The sequence below is a fragment of the Siniperca chuatsi genome, linkage group LG1 (genome assembly GCF_020085105.1).
Source record: "Siniperca chuatsi isolate FFG_IHB_CAS linkage group LG1, ASM2008510v1, whole genome shotgun sequence".
In the NCBI taxonomy this organism is placed as follows: Eukaryota; Metazoa; Chordata; class Actinopteri; order Centrarchiformes; family Sinipercidae; genus Siniperca; species Siniperca chuatsi.
Genome location: NC_058042.1, coordinates 18,689,883 through 18,711,946, shown reverse-complemented (window position 1 = coordinate 18,711,946; position 22,064 = coordinate 18,689,883). Strand labels below are relative to the sequence as shown.

The window sequence follows — 22,064 nt, the reverse complement described above, 5'->3', positions numbered from 1 at the left end:
TCCTCCTGCCCACTGTACAGTGTTTATGTACCCTGTAAGTACAATGCAGACTATGCATGGCAGCTTCATTATTTCCCCAGACCAACCAATTCCAGCCCACCCCTATATTGGAATAATACTATCTGGTCCAAATCACCTGGGCTATGATAATTTGATGGTTAATTTAATTAGAAATATGCACCATGTATGCCTGGTTCGCATCTGGCCAGGGACCTTTGTTGCATGTCATTCCCCATCTCTTTCACCTCATTACCTGTCATGTCTCTAATGGGTCTATCTAATAAGCTAAAAAAAAAAGCACTATATGAGCACAAAAACTGCTAAAATGCTAAAACTATTATTAAAACATTAATTATTTTTCACACAGGGCCCCTGTACAACACAAGGCCACAAAATTAGCTAATACTACACACCCACCTTCATTGATTATAGATCCCATTTAAGAACCTTAAAGTATAATATAGACCAAACCCTGTCAGTATGCTGAAAAGGGTGAACATTCAAAATCAGTTTTATTCATCAAGCTTGAAATCTTAAAACATATAAAGGCAACTGAACATAAGATAGTTTCCTTGCTGCGCTGAAGTTGTAACTTGACTAGTACTACTACTGAATAGTCGGGTCACAGATTATTTGTTGTGTTGTTTCTTAAAGTCATAAATCCTGAAAGCTTAAACGTTTCACTGTGTTGTGCATCAGTTCAGTAACACCATTGCACAGGTTGACTGTAATAATTGCATTTTACTTTCATCTGGAATGCAGAACCAAACTCAAGAAATAGAAAATACCTGCATGCAGGAGGGATTAGTGAATCCTCAGATTTACAGATACAGCAGGCCAGTCAATAAATTGTTCTGATATTAAACTTCACCCCTTACTATTACATCTCTTATGTCAACAAATCATTTAACACATTTTTATCATACATGCTATTCCAGTATTATACTCTTAAATACACCACACATTATAGTATCTCTTAGAGAAGTTTAAAGAATGTCAGTTTATATTCGATAAAACATACAGGAAGTATAAAAGACTCTACCAGAGAGGACAGGGGTTGTACTTTGAAAGGATTCATACATCAAGGTTACTGAGTCAAACAGAAGCTATAAATAAATGGGGAAAAGATTTAAAAAGGTCTTTTATAGACCCGTGTTTGTTTGCTTGATCACATATCCTGTGAAGTTTGGAAGGCCCTTTCCTCTGTCAAATAAACATTAATCATCGCATTGCTTCCTCTGATAGTTCTAATAAAAGAATACTATACATAGTACAACTACAAACACTTATTTAACATATTGTCAAGCTGATAGCTCACATAAAAGTGAAACATGTGCCGCAGAGCACAATCAAAGGCAATGTAAATTAAAGGACCAACACACAGAGGGAACAGAACAGTTCAAAATATTTATTCGAAGTACAAATATGATGATATCAAGGGAGGTCAAGGGTCAATTAAATTTGTTCCAGCATTTTAAATTAGTTGCCATAACAAGAGGCACAGAGCCAGTGAGTGTACAGTGAAGCTTCCTGCGTTCAGGGCTGCTGGAGCCAAGTTTCTCCCTGTGGAAGCAGACAAACAGAGCATTCATCATCGCCTTATAAACACTACATAAAAATCTAATTGGTTAGTAACAAGGATTACTATAATAAATGTATATGTGCTCACAAAAACATCACTTTTATGAAGGAAGGAGGTTATTAAAAGGACACCCTTTATCACCCTAATTTTTCAAAACACACCTCTCAGCTCCAGCAGGACGTCTCCTTCATATCGAGCCAGTCCGACAGCGTGTCTCTGCTCGGTGTCCAGCTCTGCCCACTGCTCCTCGGAGACAGCCCACGCCTGCTCCGCGCTCAGCCATGACAACTGAACAGCACTGAACACCACCTGTCAGACACAAATACTAACTCACTCCTACAGGACACATCAAGAGGAGGCATTCTGCGTGAGGAAATAACATCCTTTTGTCACCTTTTGACATGTTTTTTTTAATTTTCTTATGAAAATTGAACAGATTAACCATAAAATATACACATTTATGTTTTTGATTCTTCTGTCATTTGGTTAAAGCTGAGCTGCAGTTTCCTGTAACAGAGCATGACATGGCCTTTTTCACAGCAGGCATTTTGACTTGTCATAGTCGAAAAAGCACAGGTGTTACTAATGTAACCACGGCTCCGTTTTATTCAACTGCCCCAATGAGCCATGACAGTGTGACAGTGAGCCAGCATGCACTACCAGGGCCCTGAAACTGAAGCAGCTAAATGGAATTCAGCCATCATTCATTTTATTATTTACACTTGTGCTTTTTCTACTGTAATATGTTAAATTGTTGTCCATGAAAAAGGCCTATTGGTTTCTTTTTTTATACTTTATGAGACTGTAATTATTATAGAAGTTAAATAAAACATCTCAGCCAAATTCGCGATTGGTGCTATATATAGATGTACATCCATACTGAAGCATTGTTCTGTAGATTAGCCTGAATAAATGGCCATAAAATCATGGCTGAAACTCACTGCCATCTTTTTTGGTGACATCAGGGCGATGGCTTCAGGGGTGATTCCCTCCACTTGTTCTTGTACCAGAGCTGACAGCACCATGTCCTCCAGGCCCACTGGATAGAGACAAACACTGTAGTCAGATAATTAATGGTTCTCATATCAAATCACAAGAAAAGTTCTCCTAAACTTTCATACCCTCAGGGGTATTTTTAATTGTACCTATCCATCCAAGAGCTGTCATTTCCTCCTCCCATCCTCCTCCCTCTTTGGAAAAACAATTTTTAAAAAAAAAGTTGATCACAAAAAAGTTTACACCCCCAGGGATATTATGTTCTACTATACCTGCCAATAACCCAATTTCAGTGAAAACTTCTGGTCCCCAAGCGCTGACTGGACCAAAGGCCTCAGGTCTGGACAAACGGCTTGTCAACGCCTCCATCTGCTGTTCTGTGCATGGCAGGGACGTCTCCCGCAGGAACAGGACAGCCATACTGCAGTTTGAGGAAAAAGTTTCAGGACTTTATTCTCCTCTGAGGGTATGCAAAATGTTTTGATGAGGTTTGTGCTGCTGAGAAATGTGCACCAACCTCATGTTAGTTAGCATCTGTTAGCAAGTGGATGTGAAATCAATTAATTACTCTCTGAAAATCACAAGCAAATAATTTTGTTATGGCTTTGGTGGGATTCATCACTATTTTACTGTTGCGAATTACTGCTATTTAGGTGCACAATGTACTTACTACCTTGTATACAAATTGCAGTAGCAGTAGTTGTCAACCCCTTTGGACTGTATATGTCCATCTTTGTTTATGTTCGTTTTTGTTTTGATGCCATTTATCTGACATATTGGATCATTTTGCAGTGTCTGCAACTCTGTTGGTTGTCTCATGTTGCTTTGAAAACTGACTTATTAGATTGCTGAGTGTTAGCGTTGTTGTGCTAGAGGAAGTTGGATAAATATACTTGATGTATTTCACTGACCTGAGGTTGTAGGGGCTCATTCTTTTGATCTCTGAGGGATACAGACCACAGATCAGATGGCCACATGTTGCCAGATCAACGGCTGTTAACTGCTCCACTTTCAGTTTGCGTTTCCGCATCACACCTAAAATCACTGCTCTCATCTAAGAAGAAAAAAACCCACATGGAAACATTAAACACACACTAATGGACATGTTAAAGTCTTCAGGATGAGATTCTTTCATTTACTTGAAGTTTTACATCAGAATGAAAAATTCAAAAGTTCACCTTTTTAGGGCTCCAGTCCGTCAGCGTCCCCAGATGTGCCAACACACCCAGATCAGTGAGACTGGTGTCCTGCAGCTCTCTTTCTCCCATCTCAGTCACCAGTGAGCCCAGAGCCAGCACCTGATCTGCTCTCAGCTCTCTCACCGGACTGAAGGACTGGATCGAATGGAGAAGCAGAACATGTTTCAGCCACAGATTATGTTGATATTAAAACAGGGTTGGAGACTAATGCAACCGCAAGGGGGCACAAGACAGTGTCTTCTTGTGCCAGTCCCAAGTCTGGATAAATGCAGAGGGTTGTGTCAGGAAGGACATCCGACGTAAAACACATGCCAAATTAAAAATGCGAATCGTGAAAATGACTTCCATACTGGATTGCTCGGGGCCCGGGTCAACAACGACCGCCACCGGTGCTGTTGACTTACAGGGTACTGGTGGAAATTGGACTACTGTTGGTCAAAGACGAAGAAGGAGAGGAGGAAGGTGTGTTCGTAGGCAGAGAGAGAAGAGGAAAGCTAAGAATGTAGGACTGACAGTAGGGACTTTGAATGTTGGGACTATGACAGGGAAGGCTAGAGAGTTGATTGACATGATGCAGAGAAGGAAGGTGGACATACTGTGTGTCCAGGAGACCAGGTGGAAAGGTAGCAAGGCTAGAAGCTTAGGAGCAGGGTTCAAGTTGTTCTATCATGGGTCAGATAGGAAGAGAAACAGAGTAGGAGTTATCCTGAAAGTGGAGTTTGTGAGGAATGTTCTAGAGGTGAAAAGAGTATCAGACAGGTTGATGAGTCTGCAGCTGGAAATTGAAGGGGTGATGTTCAATGTTGTGAGTGGTTATGCCCCACAGGTAGGATGTGAGTTAAAAGAGAAGGAGAAATTCTGGAGTGAGGTAGATGAAGTGATGCAGAGCATCCCCAGAGGTGAGAGAGTGGTGATTGGTGCAGATTTCAATGGGCATGTAGGTGAAGGGAACAGAGGTGATGAGAATGTGATGGGCAGGTTTGGTCTTCAGGACAGGAACGCAGAAGGACAGATGGTGGTAGACTTTGCAAAGAGGATGGAAATGGCTGTAGTGAACACTTTCTTCCAGAAGAGGCAGGAACATAGGGTGATATATAAGAGCGGAGGTAGAAGCAATCAGGTGGACTACATCTTGTGTAGACGGTGTAATCTGAAAGAGACCAGTCACTGTAGTAGAAGTAGTGGTAGGGGAGAGTGTAGCCAGACAACACAGGATGGTAGTGTGTAAATGACTCTGGTGGTGAGGAAGATGAAGAGGACAAAGGCAGAGCAGAGGACAAAGTGGTGGAAGTTGAAAAAGGAAGAATGTCGTGTAGTTTTCAGGGAGGAGCTGAGACAGACTCTGGGTGGTCAGGAAGTGCTCCCAGATGACTGGACCACTACAGCTAATGTGATCAGGGAGACAGGTAGGAGGGTACTCGGTGTGTCATCTGGAAAGAGGAAAGTGGACAAGGAGACTTGGTGGTGGAACGAGGAAGTGCAGGAGTGTATACAGAGAAAGAGGTTAGCTAAGAAGAAGTGGGACACTGAGAGGACTGAAGAGAGTAGACAGGAGTACAGGGAGATGCAGTGTAAGGTGAAGGTAGAGGTGGCAAAGGCCAAACAAAGAGCATATGAGGACTTGTATGCTAGGTTGGACACTAAAGAGGGAGAGGTGGATTTGTACAGGTTGGCCAGACAAAGAGATAGAGATGGGAAGGATGTGCAGCAGGTTAGGGTGATTAAAGATAAGGATGGAAATGTATTGACAGGTACCAGGAGTGTGATGGGAAGATGGAAGGAGTACTCTGAAGAGTTGATGAATGAGGAAAATGAAAGGGAACGAAGAGTCGAAGAGGTGACTGGTGTGGAGCAGGAAGTAGCAAAGATTAGCAAGAGTGAAGTGAGGAGGACGTTGAAGAGGATGAAGAGTGGAAAGGCAGTTGGTCCTGATGACATACCTGTGGAGGTATGGAAGTGTCTAGGAGAGGTGGCAGTAGAGTTTCTGACTAGTTTGTTTAACAAGATCTTGGAGAGTGAGAGGATGCCCGAGGAATGGAGGAGAATTGTACTGGTGCCAATTTTTAAGAACAAGGGAGATGTGCAGAGCTGTGGCAACTACAGAGGAATAAAGCTGATGAGCCATACAATGAAGTTGTGGGAAAGAGTAGTGGAAGCTAGGCTAAGGGCAGAGGTGAGCATTTGTGAGCAGCAATATGGTTTCATGCCTAGAAAGAGTACAACAGATGCAGTATTTGCTTTCAGGATGCTGATGGAGAAGTACAGAGAAGGTCATAGGGAGTTGCATTGTGTCTTCATAGATTTAGAGAAAGCATATGACAGGGTGCCGAGAGAGGAGCTGTGGTATTGTAAGAGGAAGTCTGGAGTGGCAGAGAAGTATGTTAGAGTGGTGCAGGACATGTATGAGAGCTGTAAGACCGTGGTGAGGTGTACTGTAGGTGTGACAGAGGAGTTCAAGGTGGAGGTGGGTCTGCATCAAGGATCGGCTCTGAGCCCCTTCTTGTTTGCTCTGGTGATGGACAGGCTGACAGATGAGGTTAGACAGGAATCTCCATGGACTATGATGTTTGCGGATGACATTGTGATTTGTAGTGAGAGCAGGGAGCAGGTGGAGGAAAATCTAGAGAGATGGAGGTCTGCTCTGGAAAACAGGAATGAAGCTTAGCCGCAGTCAGACAGAATACGTGTGCGTCAATGAGAGGGACCCAGGTGGAACGGTGAGGTTACAGGGAGCAGAGGTGAAGAAGGTGCAGGACTTTAAGTACTTAGGGTCAACGGTTCAGAGCAATGGAGACTGTGGAAAAGAGGTGAAGAGGCGAGTGCAAGCAGGTTGGAACGGGTGGAGAAAAGTGTCAGGTGTGTTGTGTGATAAAAGAGTATCAGCAAGAATGAAAGGAAAGGTGTTCAAGATGGTGGTGAGACCAGCGATGATGTACAGCTTAGAGACAGCGGCACTGAAGAAAAGACAAGAGGCAGAGCTGGAGGTAGCAGAGCTTAAGATGTTGAGGTTCTCTTTGGGAGTGATGAGGATGGACAGGATCAGGAATGAGTACATCAGAGGGACAGCTCATGTTAGATGTTTCGGAGATAAAGTCAGAGAGGCCAGATTGAGGTGGTTTGGACATGTTCAGAGGAGAGACTGTGAATATATTGGTAGAAGGATGCTGAGGTTGGAGCTGCCAAGCAGGAGGTCTAGAGGAAGACCAAAGAGGAGATTTATGGATGTAGTGAGAGAGGACATGATGTTAATTGGTGTGAGTGAAGAGGATGCAGAGGACAGGGTTAGATGGAGGCACATGATTCGCTGTGGCGACCCCTGAAAGGGAACAGCCGAAAGGAAAAGAAAAAGAAGAAAACAGGGTTGGAGACTATCAGTCAGGATGTGACTGTTCATTGTTCTTCTAACTTTTTATCTTCAAAGTTACATCCCACAGCTATAAAAAAAAAACAGGAATTCTCAGGCACCGCTAGTCACATTTTGATTAAATTTTTAGGGATGATGCATTTTTACCAAGAATTGTGTTCTGATGTTTACATAAAATCTTAACTGGGAAGGGGACAGAACTGCCGCACCATAGGTCAGACTTTGAGAAAAGAAATATATTGTTTCTGATTGACCCAAATATTGTCTGTGTAATCCATGGGAGAGGACTTGTTGTATTCTTACTGGTGTGTGGATGCTAGTAGGAATAACAAATAAAACAAAAAATGTATTATCTGAGACTAAACTTTGTTTGACAGGCAGAGTTTTACTGACCTGCCTGAGTTTCACCCACAGTGCTCGGCGCTGCTCAGAGCTCATTGAAGCGTCCTGAGCGAAATCTTCTACACACTGTTTCAGATCATCCTGTGACATACGGCTGAGCTGAGTGGATGTCCAAGCTGAGGGAAACGTCCCTCTAATGTCTGCACAGCTTGGAACTGGCACTGCTCGAAGAGACACCAGTGAGTTCAAATAAAAACTTACCACAAAGAAACATTTCACAGTTCATACTGACATGTGTCTACTGTGTAGGTCACACAAGTGGAGTGGTGCACTAATAACAGTCACTGGTAGATTACAGATTACAGACCTTTTGCCCTCCTGCTCCGTGCTTTGACAATCCCTCGAATAAGACTCTGAGTCTGCTGCCTCAGATGACGCTGGTCCATACACCGAGTAAAACAGACTCCACCCACCACACTGTCCTCCCAGCGACTTTGACCCACCAGGACCTGCTCCACTGTGTCTTTATTCAAGGCTGTCTGCACAGGTAAACACATATTATGTATTCATGCTTGGCAGGATATGTCTTGGAAAACCAGTTGAAGTGCAATGGAATGAATTATTTGCATGGGTTGATGCTTTTGGGTGCTTACCAGTGGGATGGAGTTAATCTGCTTTGTTGAGAGAGAAAACACCAGTCTGCCCAAATGTTCGACATCCCCAACTTGCCATTGTGATGGCTCCCTGGCAAACAAGTACACATACTGTATCTTCCCATTACTGCTGTTTTATATAATCCATGTCTTACTGCAAACGCAATGCTGGAATTATCCTGTCTGGCATTTTATGTATTTTAGACTGCATACAAACCATTCTACTCTATTACTTTTATTCTACTACTCTACACTGACAGGTGTTTTGTTTTCAACAACTTATAAATCATTACTTCCCATAGGAATCAAAATGTATAGGTCAGAATGCTATATATATTCACTTATATGTGAATTTTTAGCCATGCGATAGCAGTATGGCTCTAGGGATGTCTGTCAGTCCATCAGTCTACTGTTTTGCTTCAGACTGAAATATCTCAACAACTACTGAATGGATTGCCATGAAATTTTGTACAGACAGAAGATAAAGCAAATTAGCAAATGCCAGCATGCTAACACGCCAAACTCAGACAGTGAACATGGTAAATATTACGCCTACTTAACATCAGCATGTTAGCATTGTCATTGTGAGCATGTTAGCATGCTGACGTTAGCATTTAGCTCAAAGCACCAATGTTGATAAGTACAGCTTCACAGAGCCGCCAGCATGGCTGTAGACTCTTAGTCTTATTAGAAATTGTAACATGAGTTCATGAACAGAAGCCCTGACACATTTCCTCGAATTCAAGAGCCATTCATGCTCAGCTTTCAGCCTTTAAGTCAACATTTGTTATCCGAAAGTAAGCCATTATAGATTGGCTGTTTATGAAATACTACAGGAATAAGCATTTGATTTCTTGATATTGCTTGAATACTTTTGTCTGCAGTTGTCTTTTGGTTGTATGTATGTAACATTAACCTCCTTCAGTTTTATTGAGTTAAATAATTTGCAATTTGTCAAAATATTTTTGTAAGATACATGTCATTTAGTTTACATTAAAATGTCCTATTTAAGTGTTTTTTCCTAAAAAAATTTTTTTAAATGCTTCTGTAAATTTCCAGCCGTTTTTGCTTGTAAATGTGTAGCCAATAAATCACTTTTTTAAAAATAATGATTGAAATTAATCTCTCGACATATTGTAGAGTCGGGTGTCATAACCAGGACATGTCGTAATTTTCTCCAGCAGTTGTGTTCCTTTACCCGAGCAGGTCTTTCTGAGTGAGCAGGGCACTAAAATCTCTCAGAGCCTCTTTGGGAAGGCAGAAACTTTTCATCTCCTCCAGCCGCATAGTCAGAGCTCCTCTGTCCACCAGAGCCAAACTGTCCCGGTCCAAGAAAGGCAGTAAAGGCCCCAGGATGTCCAGAGTGGTGCCATCAATCTCCCCCTCGGCCTGAGAAGAGCCCTGCAGAACACCACGTACAGTCAGTGGACCTGGATTACAGGGATTTCACACTAATATGACTTCACTTGTGTGAAAAGCTGTTGAGAGGATGAGGCAGCTTATGTTCTGAATTTCGTTCAGTTTCTCTCTCTTTGTGTGTGTGTGTGCGTGTGCTTGCTTGAGAAGCCTGAACCAACAAATGGAGTTTACTCTTTCTGCCCCATTAATGTGTTAATACAAATCAAATATATGACTCACCATCACTGACGCAAGCCCTGATTTAATTTAACCAGAAATAGCATCTCTGGGTTCCAGTTTGCTCTGAATGCTCATGGTGCCAGTTTATCATTTTAATTACCCTGAGATTAATTTAGGATTACTCTATTTTTACTTAATGATGTTTATAAATTACATGCAGCAAATGGTTTCTGATAACACTTTTTTACCTAAAACATATAGCAATGCGTCAACTCCTGCACGTCATGTGAGGATATGTAGCTAGTGCAGTATTTGTATAGTTCATGTTGGTGTTTTACCAGTTCAGAGACGGCTTTCTCGGCTAAATTCATCTGCTTGTAATGTGGCAGCCTGAGGAAATCAGCAAAGTGTGCCTGAATGTGGTCCAGTATGGCTATGAATGATGCATTAGAGAGGTTCTCTATCATCGTCACACTGGAAAAAAACAGATCAGAGGTGTAAATGTAGTCATCCTTGGATAAATTGTGAAATATGTATGTAAAGTGCAAAATGCATGTTTAATGAGGAGATACTTAACGGTAATGTTGTAGCAAACCCAAAGCCTAAAGCACCGAGGTCGAGTTTGGGTTGTTTCCTCAGTTCGTCTACAACACATTTTCGCTGGTAACACAGCCAAAACACATCTGAACTTGTTAGAATTAAACATAATTTTAAATTTGTTACGGAAACATAACTACAACAAACTAATGATTCATGGCTGCGTATCAGAGACTGTGATAAAGAGTCTGCTGAAGTATTTGCTCCTCACCAGAGCAGGTCTCATGCCTCCAGGCAGCTCACTAACAAACTGAAGCAGCTCTGCAAAATCTGTATCGTTGCTCCAAAGCCTCAAACAGTCACAACTCATTCCACTGGCAATATGACCCAGATCCCTGCAAGAAAAAGAGAGGTCATTATTTAAATTGTCTATTGAGTGAGTATCTGACCTGAAAATAAACTGTGACTGGATCTGTTTGTTGTGAGGCTTTAATTCAGTTTGCAGGTAAAATTATTTAATGATTAAAATCACAGATCTGAATGTTCTGGTGCAATACATCCAACTTACCTCACCATCTTGCTGGTAATGTTTTTAAATTTGTGGATCTTTTTGAACAAAAGCTGAGCCTGTCCAGACAGAAAAAAGTGTCAGGGTCAGCATTTTGACTAAGGTTTAACTTAAAGCGAATAACATTTTAATCAAAGAAGCTAAAATACATTGTAGTTACTATAAAAGTTGAATGTAATTGCAAGTTGATTTTCATTCTGTCCTGAAAACAGCTGAAACCAATGGTTGCCTATAAAGCAAAAGGTACTATGAGATAAAACCTGCCAAAACACTGGTATGGTCCTTTTTAAAGAGTATTGCAGTTTGTCAAACTAACACTACTTTGTGTCTCTAGGGGTGGGACCTAAAGAGCAGGAGGGCAGGCACTCGGCACAATCATTACTTACACAAACATGCACAAACAGACACGTGCTTGCTCACAAGTCGGACCCATATTTTGTCATATTTTGTAAAAAAAAGTGAGAGTGAGCATACTAAGGAAAAGTGAAACAGTTGTTTATTGCTTTGAGATGTTTCAGCGGATGTTTTGATACTTCATTGCCTATAAAAAGCGCTCACCATTGGAATCCCTTCAAAATAAAATGACAAACTTTTAAAAGCCAACTTTCTAGTCTATAGGGGGTGAGTGTGTGATGCTTAAATGATTTTTGGTGAAATATCACTTTAAGGATGTCAAGTCCAACACTTTGGCCAAGAGCAAGACATTTTCACAATGACTGGTCAAATTCCTGGTATTTGGCATCCTGGTATTTCACAGTTCACAGAAGATAGATCCTGTCGTTCACCCATGTTTTTGATGATCCCATCACACTTCCTTTAATGCCAGTGTTAGGCCAAAACGTTCCTGTTTCCCAGAGGATGAACCCTTTCCATTTTGAACACAGTATTATACACCAAACTTCTCCAAATTTAATAGGCAGATTAACGTGAGGTTGAGCATCAGAGTTTTACCATCATGGTAAAACTCTAAAGAATAGCAAAATTGTCATTGTATTGTTTGTTCCATCCAACCCTTTCTTAATGCAGTGAGTATAATGAACATTGAAGTTTCAGGGATCACTTCAAACTTTTAGTTTTCTTAAAAAGCAGTTACAGAGTGAAAAATGACCAGACTGGATCTGGAATGCAACACTGGCAGTACAACACTGATGTGACTGTAACACATTAGATATACTATCTTGTATATGTGTGCAGTGGCATCAGTTTTAGGATTGATTGATTGAACAGGGGCATGTTGCATAAAATTACACAGAAACGTGGATTTAGAGTGATTACAAGCTCACTAAATATTCCTCAAACTGATTATAAAAGGATTTTTATACATTTTTAATCACACAAAAAACACAGGTATTAAAATATTTACTTTAGAAGTATTAAACATATTATTTTAGTTTTAATATTCAGTGTCACAATTTATTTCAGCACAGCTACTAATTGAAAAGGGCAATCTTTATTGATTTGACTCAGGTCTTGTTAGGCCGAGAACAGGCAGTGAAATACACTCTTGGCTGTGACAAAAAAGGTAGCCATTATTAATTTATGCTACACTCCTCCACACCATTGTACGACATCCAAACCAATTAGCTTGATGGCGGCTGACGCATATGGAGTATTAATATCCTGAAAGGCTCATCTGAAGCATATCCAATGAGTTGCAGATTAATGGGACTGAAAACCGAAGCCGGTAACATTTTCTTCTTTAGTCAGAGAACTGCCAATTTATTGTTGTCATCCCAATGCAGCACACAAAGGTAGATTAAAGTAAAATGTGCACCTGCTGTGGTGACCAGCGTATGTCTCTATACAGGTTGATATCTCTCAGGATAGTTTCTCCATTGAAGGTTTCCATCATCTTCCTCAGAGGGACAAATGGTAATAGACAGTTTACCTGCTGAGTGATGCTCTGCAAGTCTCTGTGTAGAGCCTGCTGACATACAACAACAACAACAAAAACACTGTAAATTTAAACCTAAAAGCCTTTAAAGGCCCTTTAGAAAACACAAAGCAGGTTTCACACATGTGGATCAAATGAACACTTTCTGGAAATCCTAGTTCCAGATTAGCTGGATTAATGATACACAGGCCACAGTTTTTTTGTTTTTACTTAATGAGATATTTTCCAGTAAGTTTTGGGCATCTTACACAATCTGCAAGAATAAAAAAGGATGGTGATGTTGAATCGTATCAACTGCCAAAACCTCCACCTCCACTGTGTCAATCTAGTCAACATGTGACAACAAGGTGAGTCACAGCAAATTATAAGGAGAGATGAAAAGATAAGAAAGTAATGCACTGAAGTCAGATAATAGCACAGTCACCTCCTGCATTGCATTGTATAGCATGGCTCTATGGCCAGGCTTAAGATCAATTAGCAATGTTCTCCAGCACTGGCAGTGGGCAGCTTCACTGATCTCAGGCCACTGGAGGTCTCTGAGCACAGCAGGGGAGAGACCAGAGTGTAACGGCTTCAGTCTGCACAGTTTGTCCATGGTGAGCTGGCAGGGAGAGAGAAACACAGTGGTGAAAGTGCAGTTGGCTGAAATTCAGCAAAAATATTTTGAAAATGTCTACTTACAGTGGTGTCCTTGGAAATTTTGGATAACATTTGAAAAGCCTGAGGAAAGAATTTATAGAATAATTTATAGAATAATTTATAGAATAATTTTTTTTTTAGAATAAGAGTTCATAAAAAATATTTGCATTTTAAGTTCATTATTTTGGGTAAAGGTCACATATTTGATCAATGTTTATCCTCTTCTTTTCTCTAGAAATTTGATAGCTAATTCATTGTAGATATACAATTATGACAAAAATCCCTGCGGCATATTTTAGAGTCAAGGCTAGCTTTTCTTTTTTGTGAAAAGGGGTGATGCATCATAGTTCCATGTAGCATCTTAGAGAAAACACTAATGATTGCCTTGACATTTCTTTCAATCAAATTTGGGAACTAGAAATGCAACTCATTTGTAGACATTTTCAGTTACACTTGAAGCCTATGGCAGGTAGAAAACAAGAGAAGCTTACTAATATCTAAAACCACAAAATGGTGGAGAACATTTAACAACTTTGCCCAAGATAAGAATAACAGGAAGTCACATGAGGAAGAAATTCCCTGCTGACCTGTGCTGGGGAATATCTATGTAATCCTGGTTGTGACAGGATTTCCAGGAGTTGTTGCGAGGAGAGTGAAAGCAGGAAGGGAGCTCCTAACTGAGGTAACAGACCACTGAGGGCAGACAGCTCTGGGGGAGCCATGCTGCTGAAGTTCAGGTTCTGAACGGCTGGTAGCAACCAAGAGGACAGCTGTCCATGAAACAGTTAAACAGAGTTAGTCAGACATTGTGTGCAACAACACAAAAAAAAAAGATTTTCTGTAGTGGACTAGAGAGCATGTGCTGCTTACCCTGCCGCTGGCACTGATGAACCCCTTGGACGTGCACTGAGCCAGCTGCTGCCAGAGAGCCGAGGACACAGCTGAGTCCTGAAGAAATGAAGCCAGGTCCACTGGATCCAGGTAACATGCAAGGACTCCTAACCTGCAAAAAGACATTATCTTTTTCTTTTTTGGGCATTTTCACCTTTATTGTATAGCAGACAGAATAGAGGCAAACAGGAAATGAGGAGAGAGAGAAAACAGATGTACTTTTCCATACCTGGTATAGCACCACATATAAATACCTAAACAAATTATGACCTAACGATGATCTTGGATGTCAAGAAATAATCTCGCTAAGGGGTCATGTCAACAGGGACACCTATTTCAAGTACGTCCTCAGATGATCAAACTTAGTTAAATATAGTAGTACGGCCAAACACAAAGCAACACCAAGTGCAGGACTGAAGCTCTGAACCATCACCTTGGAAACATGTTGGAGTACTGTAAAGTGATCATACAGATATACAAACATACATAAACATTAAGTATCTAGGTCCCACCTCAGTAGGTTATCACTCGTCAGATTCTTCTTCTTGCTGAAGAGGGTCCGGAGCACATGGCGCCCCCTTACACCATCCAGACTGCTTTTGCCTAGCAACTCTACCAGAGGAGTAAGCTAAAAGAGAAAACAGATTAAATGTTGAAACAAGCTGAAAACAAAATTCACCAACTACACAAATGACAAATTACAAGACAAGGGCCTTGGTAAGGTGATGGTTTGGTGTTTGAGCTCCCATAAGGGTTTAACTGAGTTGAGATCTGGTGAATGTGAAGGTCATAGCATATTATTCACATATTTTTATACTCCAAACCATTCTGTGGTCCTTGTGCCCTGTATGGAAGCATCTGTTTTCCTTTTAATTTGTCATCTGTACATATGTAAGCACCCCAATCAATGGTCTGAGATGGATAACATCTGTGAAAGAGATACAGCTGTTATGTAAAGATTTTTAAATCAGTAAAATGGCCCCTAACCTGTTGTGATGTTAGTTGCTGAAAATGACTGACTGGGAGGTAAGGCAGAAGCGGGAGGATGGAACTGAGAAAGTACGGTGGCCACGTAGGGACATCACCCACCACACTCGACTGTAGGAGTCTTTTAACAAAGGCCTTTTTCTGCAGTGACTTCATCCCTGAACTGTGGTCACGAATGGCTGTCAACCTAAAGAGCAACGCGGAAGCTGTTAGCATCAGCACATGAAGATATATCAAAGTAAATGCAATTGTTTTGTGGGTCAGTAACTCACACGCTGTCGTTGACTATCAGGGAGGCTGGGAAGCTCATGATGTCAGAGACAGACATGAAGGGAATGAACTGAGACAGGTCCACAAACAATTCTGGGGTCACTCGGGGGAACTTATGGATAAAAGCAGCGGTCATTGTTTCCATGGCCTGCAACTCTTTTTGAGACGCCTGACAGAGAAAACAAAACAGCAGGAAAGAAACTGAATAAATTTGGCCCTCTTTAACTATGCATGGGCTATGACATAGATTCAAATTAAATAGAAACAGCACAAGGAGTGCAATAGAGTAGAACTGTAGTCAGCAGAACTGTACATTGTAATAAGAAATGACGGCTTTTACGCGAACAATTATCTTAGTAAAAAATGTCACTAATAGTACATTCAGTGTTTTGTTGGGAGTTTAAAAACAAACCTGTCCGGTTTCAACTTGTAGCTGGTCCCAACTTTGATGCATATGGGAGAGAAATCTCTTGACAGCATCTTTTTCAGCAGACATCACTAGAGTGCGAATGCTGTCTCTTGGCATCTGGAGGTACTCCTGGTGAGATAAAGTGATTCACTCTAAATATAAAGTTCAGTGATGTTGTGAAAGGTTAAATGTGAATGTAGCTGCGCAGGCCAGTACCTGCAGCAGAACCCTGAGAGCAGATGAGTTGTCATCCAGCTGGATGAGGTCCCACAAGACGGGCTGATGTAACAGCAGAAACAAGTTATTCACTCTTTGCTTTGTGTATGTGTGAGTGTATGTGTTTGTGTGTGAGTGTGTCAGTCAGCCATCTTACACTAAAGCAGCTCAGCAGGTCCTCTTTGAGAGTGGCATTCCGCTCTCTGCGGAGGAAGACTCCCACAGTGTGAAGGACGCTCATGGAGGCTTCTGGCTGCAGTGTGGCCCAGGAGGTGTTGTCAAGGAGACTGGAGAGGAGGATGGCCTGACCCAATCCTTGTCTCGCCTCTCTTTCCCCCTCGTCCAGACCCGAAGAGAGGCCCACCACAAAGTCCAGGACTCGCAGCACATATCCCAGCACCACTAAAAACCCTTCACGCTCCCCTCCCTCGACCTCACACACACTCAGCTTGTGTAGAACGTCCACCAGCAGTGGAGCCGGGTCCACACACAGCTGTGATGTGTCAAACTCATACGGCGCTGGGAGCATGTCAAAAAACCTCTGAAGGAAGCACTTCCTGCCCTCCAGTTCTGCCTGCAGATCAGCACAGAAATCAGCAAACTGAGGCATCGATCTTAACAGCTGATTGTAGAATGTGGCATTTAGACAAATGTACTCTCTCAATCCATGCGTCTGCCCACAGAGTTCCAGGAGGGTGGAGTTGGTAAAATGATGCACAGCCCACTCCCTGTACTGACAAGTCTCCTCAATGGTGTCAACATTGGAGAAGTTGTGTATTTTGGAGCAGTACGCCGCAGCCCAGCTGCCCTCTGGCAAGGATTGGTGCGAGTCAGGGGACTCTCTCCCGCACAAAGATGAGATCAGGATGGAGTTGTTGGGTAGGAAGCAGTGTCTGAAAACCTGGGCATTGAGCAACCTGCTGCCCAACTGGGCCAGACAGTTCTCGTCGAGTCCTGGACTTCCGATCACCTCACCTGACAGCTGCACACACAGGTCGTCTATACTTGTCTGGTTAAAAAATTGGTATTCCTTTGTCAGTGCAGTCTGCAAATATTTTAGAATAAGAAAAACTTAGAATAAGTTAAAATGAAGTAGAAAGAATTGTGAGAAAAAAACAAGCAATGCACAAATACGTATGCACAGCATGTCATCTGTAAGCCTGGCCATGACAGATATTTAGCTTACTGATGACATGTTATGTAAAAGTCCCAGAAAACACTCAGCAAAAAAGCGATCCTTTACCTGATGTGCTCTCTGCAGCCAGAAAGACGAGTTGGCACACACTGTGTTGTTGAATTCATGGGCAAAGAACTCGCTGCAGACATGAACCCAAAGGAAGTCCTCCTCAGCAGCCGACAGGTACCAAGCTGCATCAGAGCATGTGGCATGCAGGTCGAGCCCCATCTGGGCCACTGCAGGATCAACTGAATCGTTCTCCCCTTCAAACAGTTTACAGTAGAGGAACACGGTGAAGTTGGAGACGCCTGTCAAGCCTGGGATGGATTCATTACACGCTGCCTCCAGGATTTCTATAGAGGTGGAGTACTCCATCTCTTTCTGCTGGCTGTTGCTCTCTCTCGTTCTCCCTGTTGGTGGCAGGTTGAGCTGGGAGCGTTGAGGTGCGGTAGAAAGTTCATGAAGGCGTTTTCGTTTGGAGATTGTTCGTGAAGAGGGGGCTGTTTTTGGAGATGAGTGGGCTGGTGTTAGTTGTGATCTTAGTTCATCTCCTTCAGTGGAGGGGCAGGACAGGAATGGGAGTGAGCTAGGGAGACCCTGGGACCTAATGCCCAAAGCGTGTGTGTTCCACGTCACATTATGTCTTATCCCCCTACATATGCATGGACAGAACAATCGTAGAAATGTGAATCTGTTTTTGCAAACAATTTACTGTCAAGTATATGGACTGCAATGTTATAGTGAATCATAGTCCTAAAATATCTTACCATAAGATCAGTTGTCTCAGGTCACCTTCAAAAAGACAAATGAAAAGCAAATATTAACAGAAAATCAAAGTGAACAAGTGGTGGAAAAAGCAACTGGAAGCTCCTGCAGTACACGACTATACCTGATGTCACAGTGCAGCTCAGCTAACAATGCCTAAGATATAATGTTACTGACATCAGTGAAAGGATAAAGAGATTAGCTTGGCTAACAACAGATGCTTTCACCGGCCAGGATGATTATAAAGATTTTAAAGCAGTGTCAGTCACTGTCTCTCCTGTATCTTTCAGGTGAAACCAGGGCCAAACTTATGAGGCACACAGGGTTTTTTTCTTGGTAACACTAAACACAATCTAAACAATGCATGATATACTGTTAATTAAAAGCACACTTGTAGTATCATTGCTTTTCTCAGAATCATCCTCAAAGAATGCATTCACATACAGTAGCATCTGTCATGTGAACTATAATTGGAGGGTGCTCTTCATTAATTATCTAATTATTCTATTATCAGATTGTGTGTATGTATGCATGTAACTTAAACATTTCTGACACCACTGAATGAGGCCTGTTTTTCTGTGGGATGAGCCAAGTATTTAACTCAGCCCTTTGCCTAATGAGTTAGTTAATGAGTTTAACTGTTATGATTGTGCAACTACCTCTAAGGCTAACTGCACCACATACTCACCAACTGAGCACTGGCCCTGAGCGTTGGGCTGCGGCACGTCCACCAGGCTGCTAACATCATCAAGCAGCGCCATGGTAACTCGTGACACCTTTTTCCTCAGGTTACCATAGACAGAACTACCCACCCTGTGCAGGAGACCCCTCCTCAGCCCATCCAAACTCTGCACCAGAGCTAGATTTTTCTGTGCCAAGTGGCCACCTCGCTCTCCTCCACCCGAACGTGATAATGCATGCAGCAGTAAACTTTGCATGGAGTCTGCATCACCCTCTGTGGCCATCATGTCTTCCAGAGATGCATTTCCAGACAGCCCATCCTGCCTCATGGCCTCAGGAGGCAAGCTAAAGGGCTTTAAATGTCCAAACGCACTTGAGCCTCTACTGTGTTTAGCACCTTCCCCTGCTGGGTGTAAACTGACCACAGGCTTCCAGTTGCGTGTTTCTAGGAAACGCAGTAGCTGCTGAAGCCAGCTTACACTGAAGGCACAGTCACTACGACCCTTTAGAGCGCAGATGAAGCCCTGCAGGCCTGCGCTGGCCTGGCCATAGGTCCCACTGACCAGAGCCTGAAGCGCAGCTTCCAGCACAGCGCTCACTGTCCTCCAGTTCTGAGATAAGTAAGTCAAGAGGGGCCTTTGAGTCTGACGCTCTGATAGAGTGATCAGACTCTGTAGCAGCCCCAGCAGCCAGTCCCAGTGCGGGCTGCCCCTCAGGGACAAAAACCAGTCCTGCAGTCTGACGCTAGGCCGGGGTGGCACCCGGCCGTTCCACTGGTTCAGTGCAGCACTCCCTTCAGACTGGAGAAAGTAATGCAGCACCTTCTCCCACAGCTGCTCCTCATCTGGCTCGGCCGGTGCCTCCTCCAGCTCAGCACCCATCTCTTGGAGGTACAGAGAGATGTTGTAGAGGAAGCCAGAGAGACGGTGCCTGTCAATTGGCTTATTTAATGAAGGCAGGTTCTTGCTGGGAAGTAGGCTGAGGGTTTTTAGGCTCCCCATGATATTCTTCACCCAAGGGTGCACAGACTGGTCCTTGTTTGTTTCTGGAGGATCTCTCTGAGGATTCCAACCACTTCCTGTACTCCATTTTGAAATTATCTCCTTAAGAAGGGCATCTCTCTGGTCCTCTTTACCACCTCCTGAAAGAGTCCCATCAGAGACAGCCTGAGCCAGCATCATGTAAATAACACACGTAGTAATAAACATACAAATATTGTATTTAGCGACATTTTTTGGTGGTGCACTCACCTGTCTTCTCAGGGGATCCTTGTCCCAGTAAAACAGCACAAACTATGATGCTTGTGAATCTAAGAGTGACCATCCCTGGCTCTTTCTCTGCCATCTTCATCTCATGCCAGCATGCACAGTGATACAGTGGTGTCACATCATTCTCTTCAGGCTGTTTTTCATGATGATTTTACAACACCTTGTGTTTAAACGGATGCTGTTTTTTTCATTTCCAGCGATGGGATGGACTCAAGGAGTAAAGTATCTCAGCAGAGAGGGGAGAACGGCCAGTCATTAAACGTTAATCACTGGCCACCACATCACCATACCACTTGCACTGCATGGTTACTAAAACAAGTATCAGTAATGTACTTAACTTATAAAAACTATAAGACTATCAAGTAATAAAGGTAGGTCCATATGTGATGAAAAGAGTGGCCAATGAAAAGTTATGAATGTGAAGTAAGATATTTAAATACACAGTTAATTACACAGTTCTGATTCTTAAAGAGATCACAGCTTTACAAATACAGCAAAGCATACATCTTTTCCTATTTAAAGTAATTTTTGTAAATCTGAAATATCAATCACTCACAATAATGAAAACTTGAGAAAAAACAATTCATTACTCACCAACAGTTTATCCAATCATTTCTTTAAGTATCCTTTCAAGCTTTTGCCAGCATCTCTAACTCAGCGGTGTCAACACACTCGGAGCTTACCTCCTTCTGAGTGCCACTCAGTTTCACCATCACTCTGACTTTCTCTACCTTTCACTCTCTCCTCCTGCACCCCTCCCACCTGCGTCCTCTATCTTTCTCTGTGCTTTCAGCTGTTTGGGGCACTTGGCTTCATATTTCATGAGTTATATTGTCATGCTACAGTATGTTGGATGGCTGTTTTCTATGACAATGTGCGGAGGAAAAGGAGAGAGCAGTGTGGTGAGGCTTGGGTGTACAAGATCCCTTAAAACAGGACTTGTCTTTAGGTCACTGCTACTATTTGGATGTACAATTTTTTATGTGTTCGCAGTTCAGTATTTTGGAGCATCATGAGGCTACAGGAAGGTCACAGCACTCAGCTAGGTGCTCAAACAAGGTGAAAATCTGGATCATGTTAATCACACCCAGGATATCTATCCCATTCTCTAACTGACCGATGTCTCCCACTGACTGATTCCCTATTGAGCTGTCTCTCAGCTGGGACTCATCTTGTGACTCTGGGTTTGTTGGGGTGTAGTCTTACCGACAGGGCCGGGCCAGCAGGACTGTGCAGGCTGTCACTGTTTAGACACATTTACCCCTCAGTCGGCCGGACTTACAATTGAGCCCTGTGCAAGGGCACAGCAGCAGGCTCCCCAGAGTCAGACCGCTGTCTGCAGGCCCTGAAACCCAAGAGGGCTGAGTGAAAAGACCACCCCCTCCCTCCACTTGCTTTAGCTGTATGATACTGTGGCCTGCACAGGGACAATAACTTCCTCCTGTATTATTTATAGTGCAGGGAACAGCGATCACTCAGTGCAGCAGGGCTCGATTCACCACAGGAATATTCAATGAGAAACTGAATCCACCCCATACATCCCTCCTCTCTGCTGGAAACGCAGGTATGGCAGAAATCAGCTAGTAAAACTAGCTTTTGAGATTGGAATACTTGGTTTGAGTCCAACTTTTAGGGCTTGTCCCCATCTTCCAATGGAAAGATATATTATATCACTTGCTGTTTTATCTATGATGGATTTATTTAAATTGCAGCTAATGGATATGAATATTTTGTTTTTATCCTTTATTTTTAAATCTTTTTAATCCGAAAAATAACATAACATCACTCCTCTTTACAACAATTCACGCTAAGCATGTTTTAAAGTATCCAAGTTACAATAATAAGCAAACAAAAACAAAGAAAGATACATACTGTATATTGATACACACAAAAAAAAACTAAAAAGACAAACAAAATAAAAATTCAACACACCCTCTCTTTCACACTCTTTGATTGCTATAGTCAAGGTTTCAACAACAAAGGGTTGCAGTTCCAAAACATATACATAAAATAACCCACTGAATATGATCAGCCCCTTTAACTCTGTC

At 42.4% G+C, this 22,064-nt stretch overlaps 1 protein-coding gene across 1 annotated transcript; it reads right to left on the bottom strand.

Moving 5' to 3' along the window:
- Window positions 1-1,394: 1,394 nt before the first annotated feature.
- LOC122881103 (stereocilin) lies at window positions 1,395-20,649 on the bottom strand. Its single transcript, XM_044206866.1, has 29 exons — window positions 19,999-20,649; window positions 18,756-19,889; window positions 18,070-18,094; window positions 17,369-17,954; window positions 16,283-17,170; window positions 16,126-16,188; window positions 15,913-16,038; window positions 15,503-15,669; window positions 15,231-15,417; window positions 14,756-14,871; window positions 14,223-14,355; window positions 13,940-14,122; window positions 13,395-13,433; window positions 13,138-13,314; window positions 12,594-12,743; window positions 10,820-10,878; window positions 10,523-10,646; window positions 10,292-10,374; window positions 10,053-10,188; window positions 9,335-9,537; window positions 8,137-8,227; window positions 7,851-8,022; window positions 7,535-7,704; window positions 3,757-3,912; window positions 3,490-3,632; window positions 2,851-2,999; window positions 2,524-2,621; window positions 1,744-1,891; window positions 1,395-1,563 (listed from the first exon to the last, which is right to left on the bottom strand). The coding sequence occupies exons 1-29, from the start codon at window positions 20,096-20,098 to the stop codon at window positions 1,475-1,477; spliced, it is 5,895 nt and encodes a 1,964-aa protein (XP_044062801.1). The 5' UTR covers window positions 20,099-20,649; the 3' UTR covers window positions 1,395-1,474.
- Between the last annotated feature and the right edge of the window lie 1,415 nt (window positions 20,650-22,064).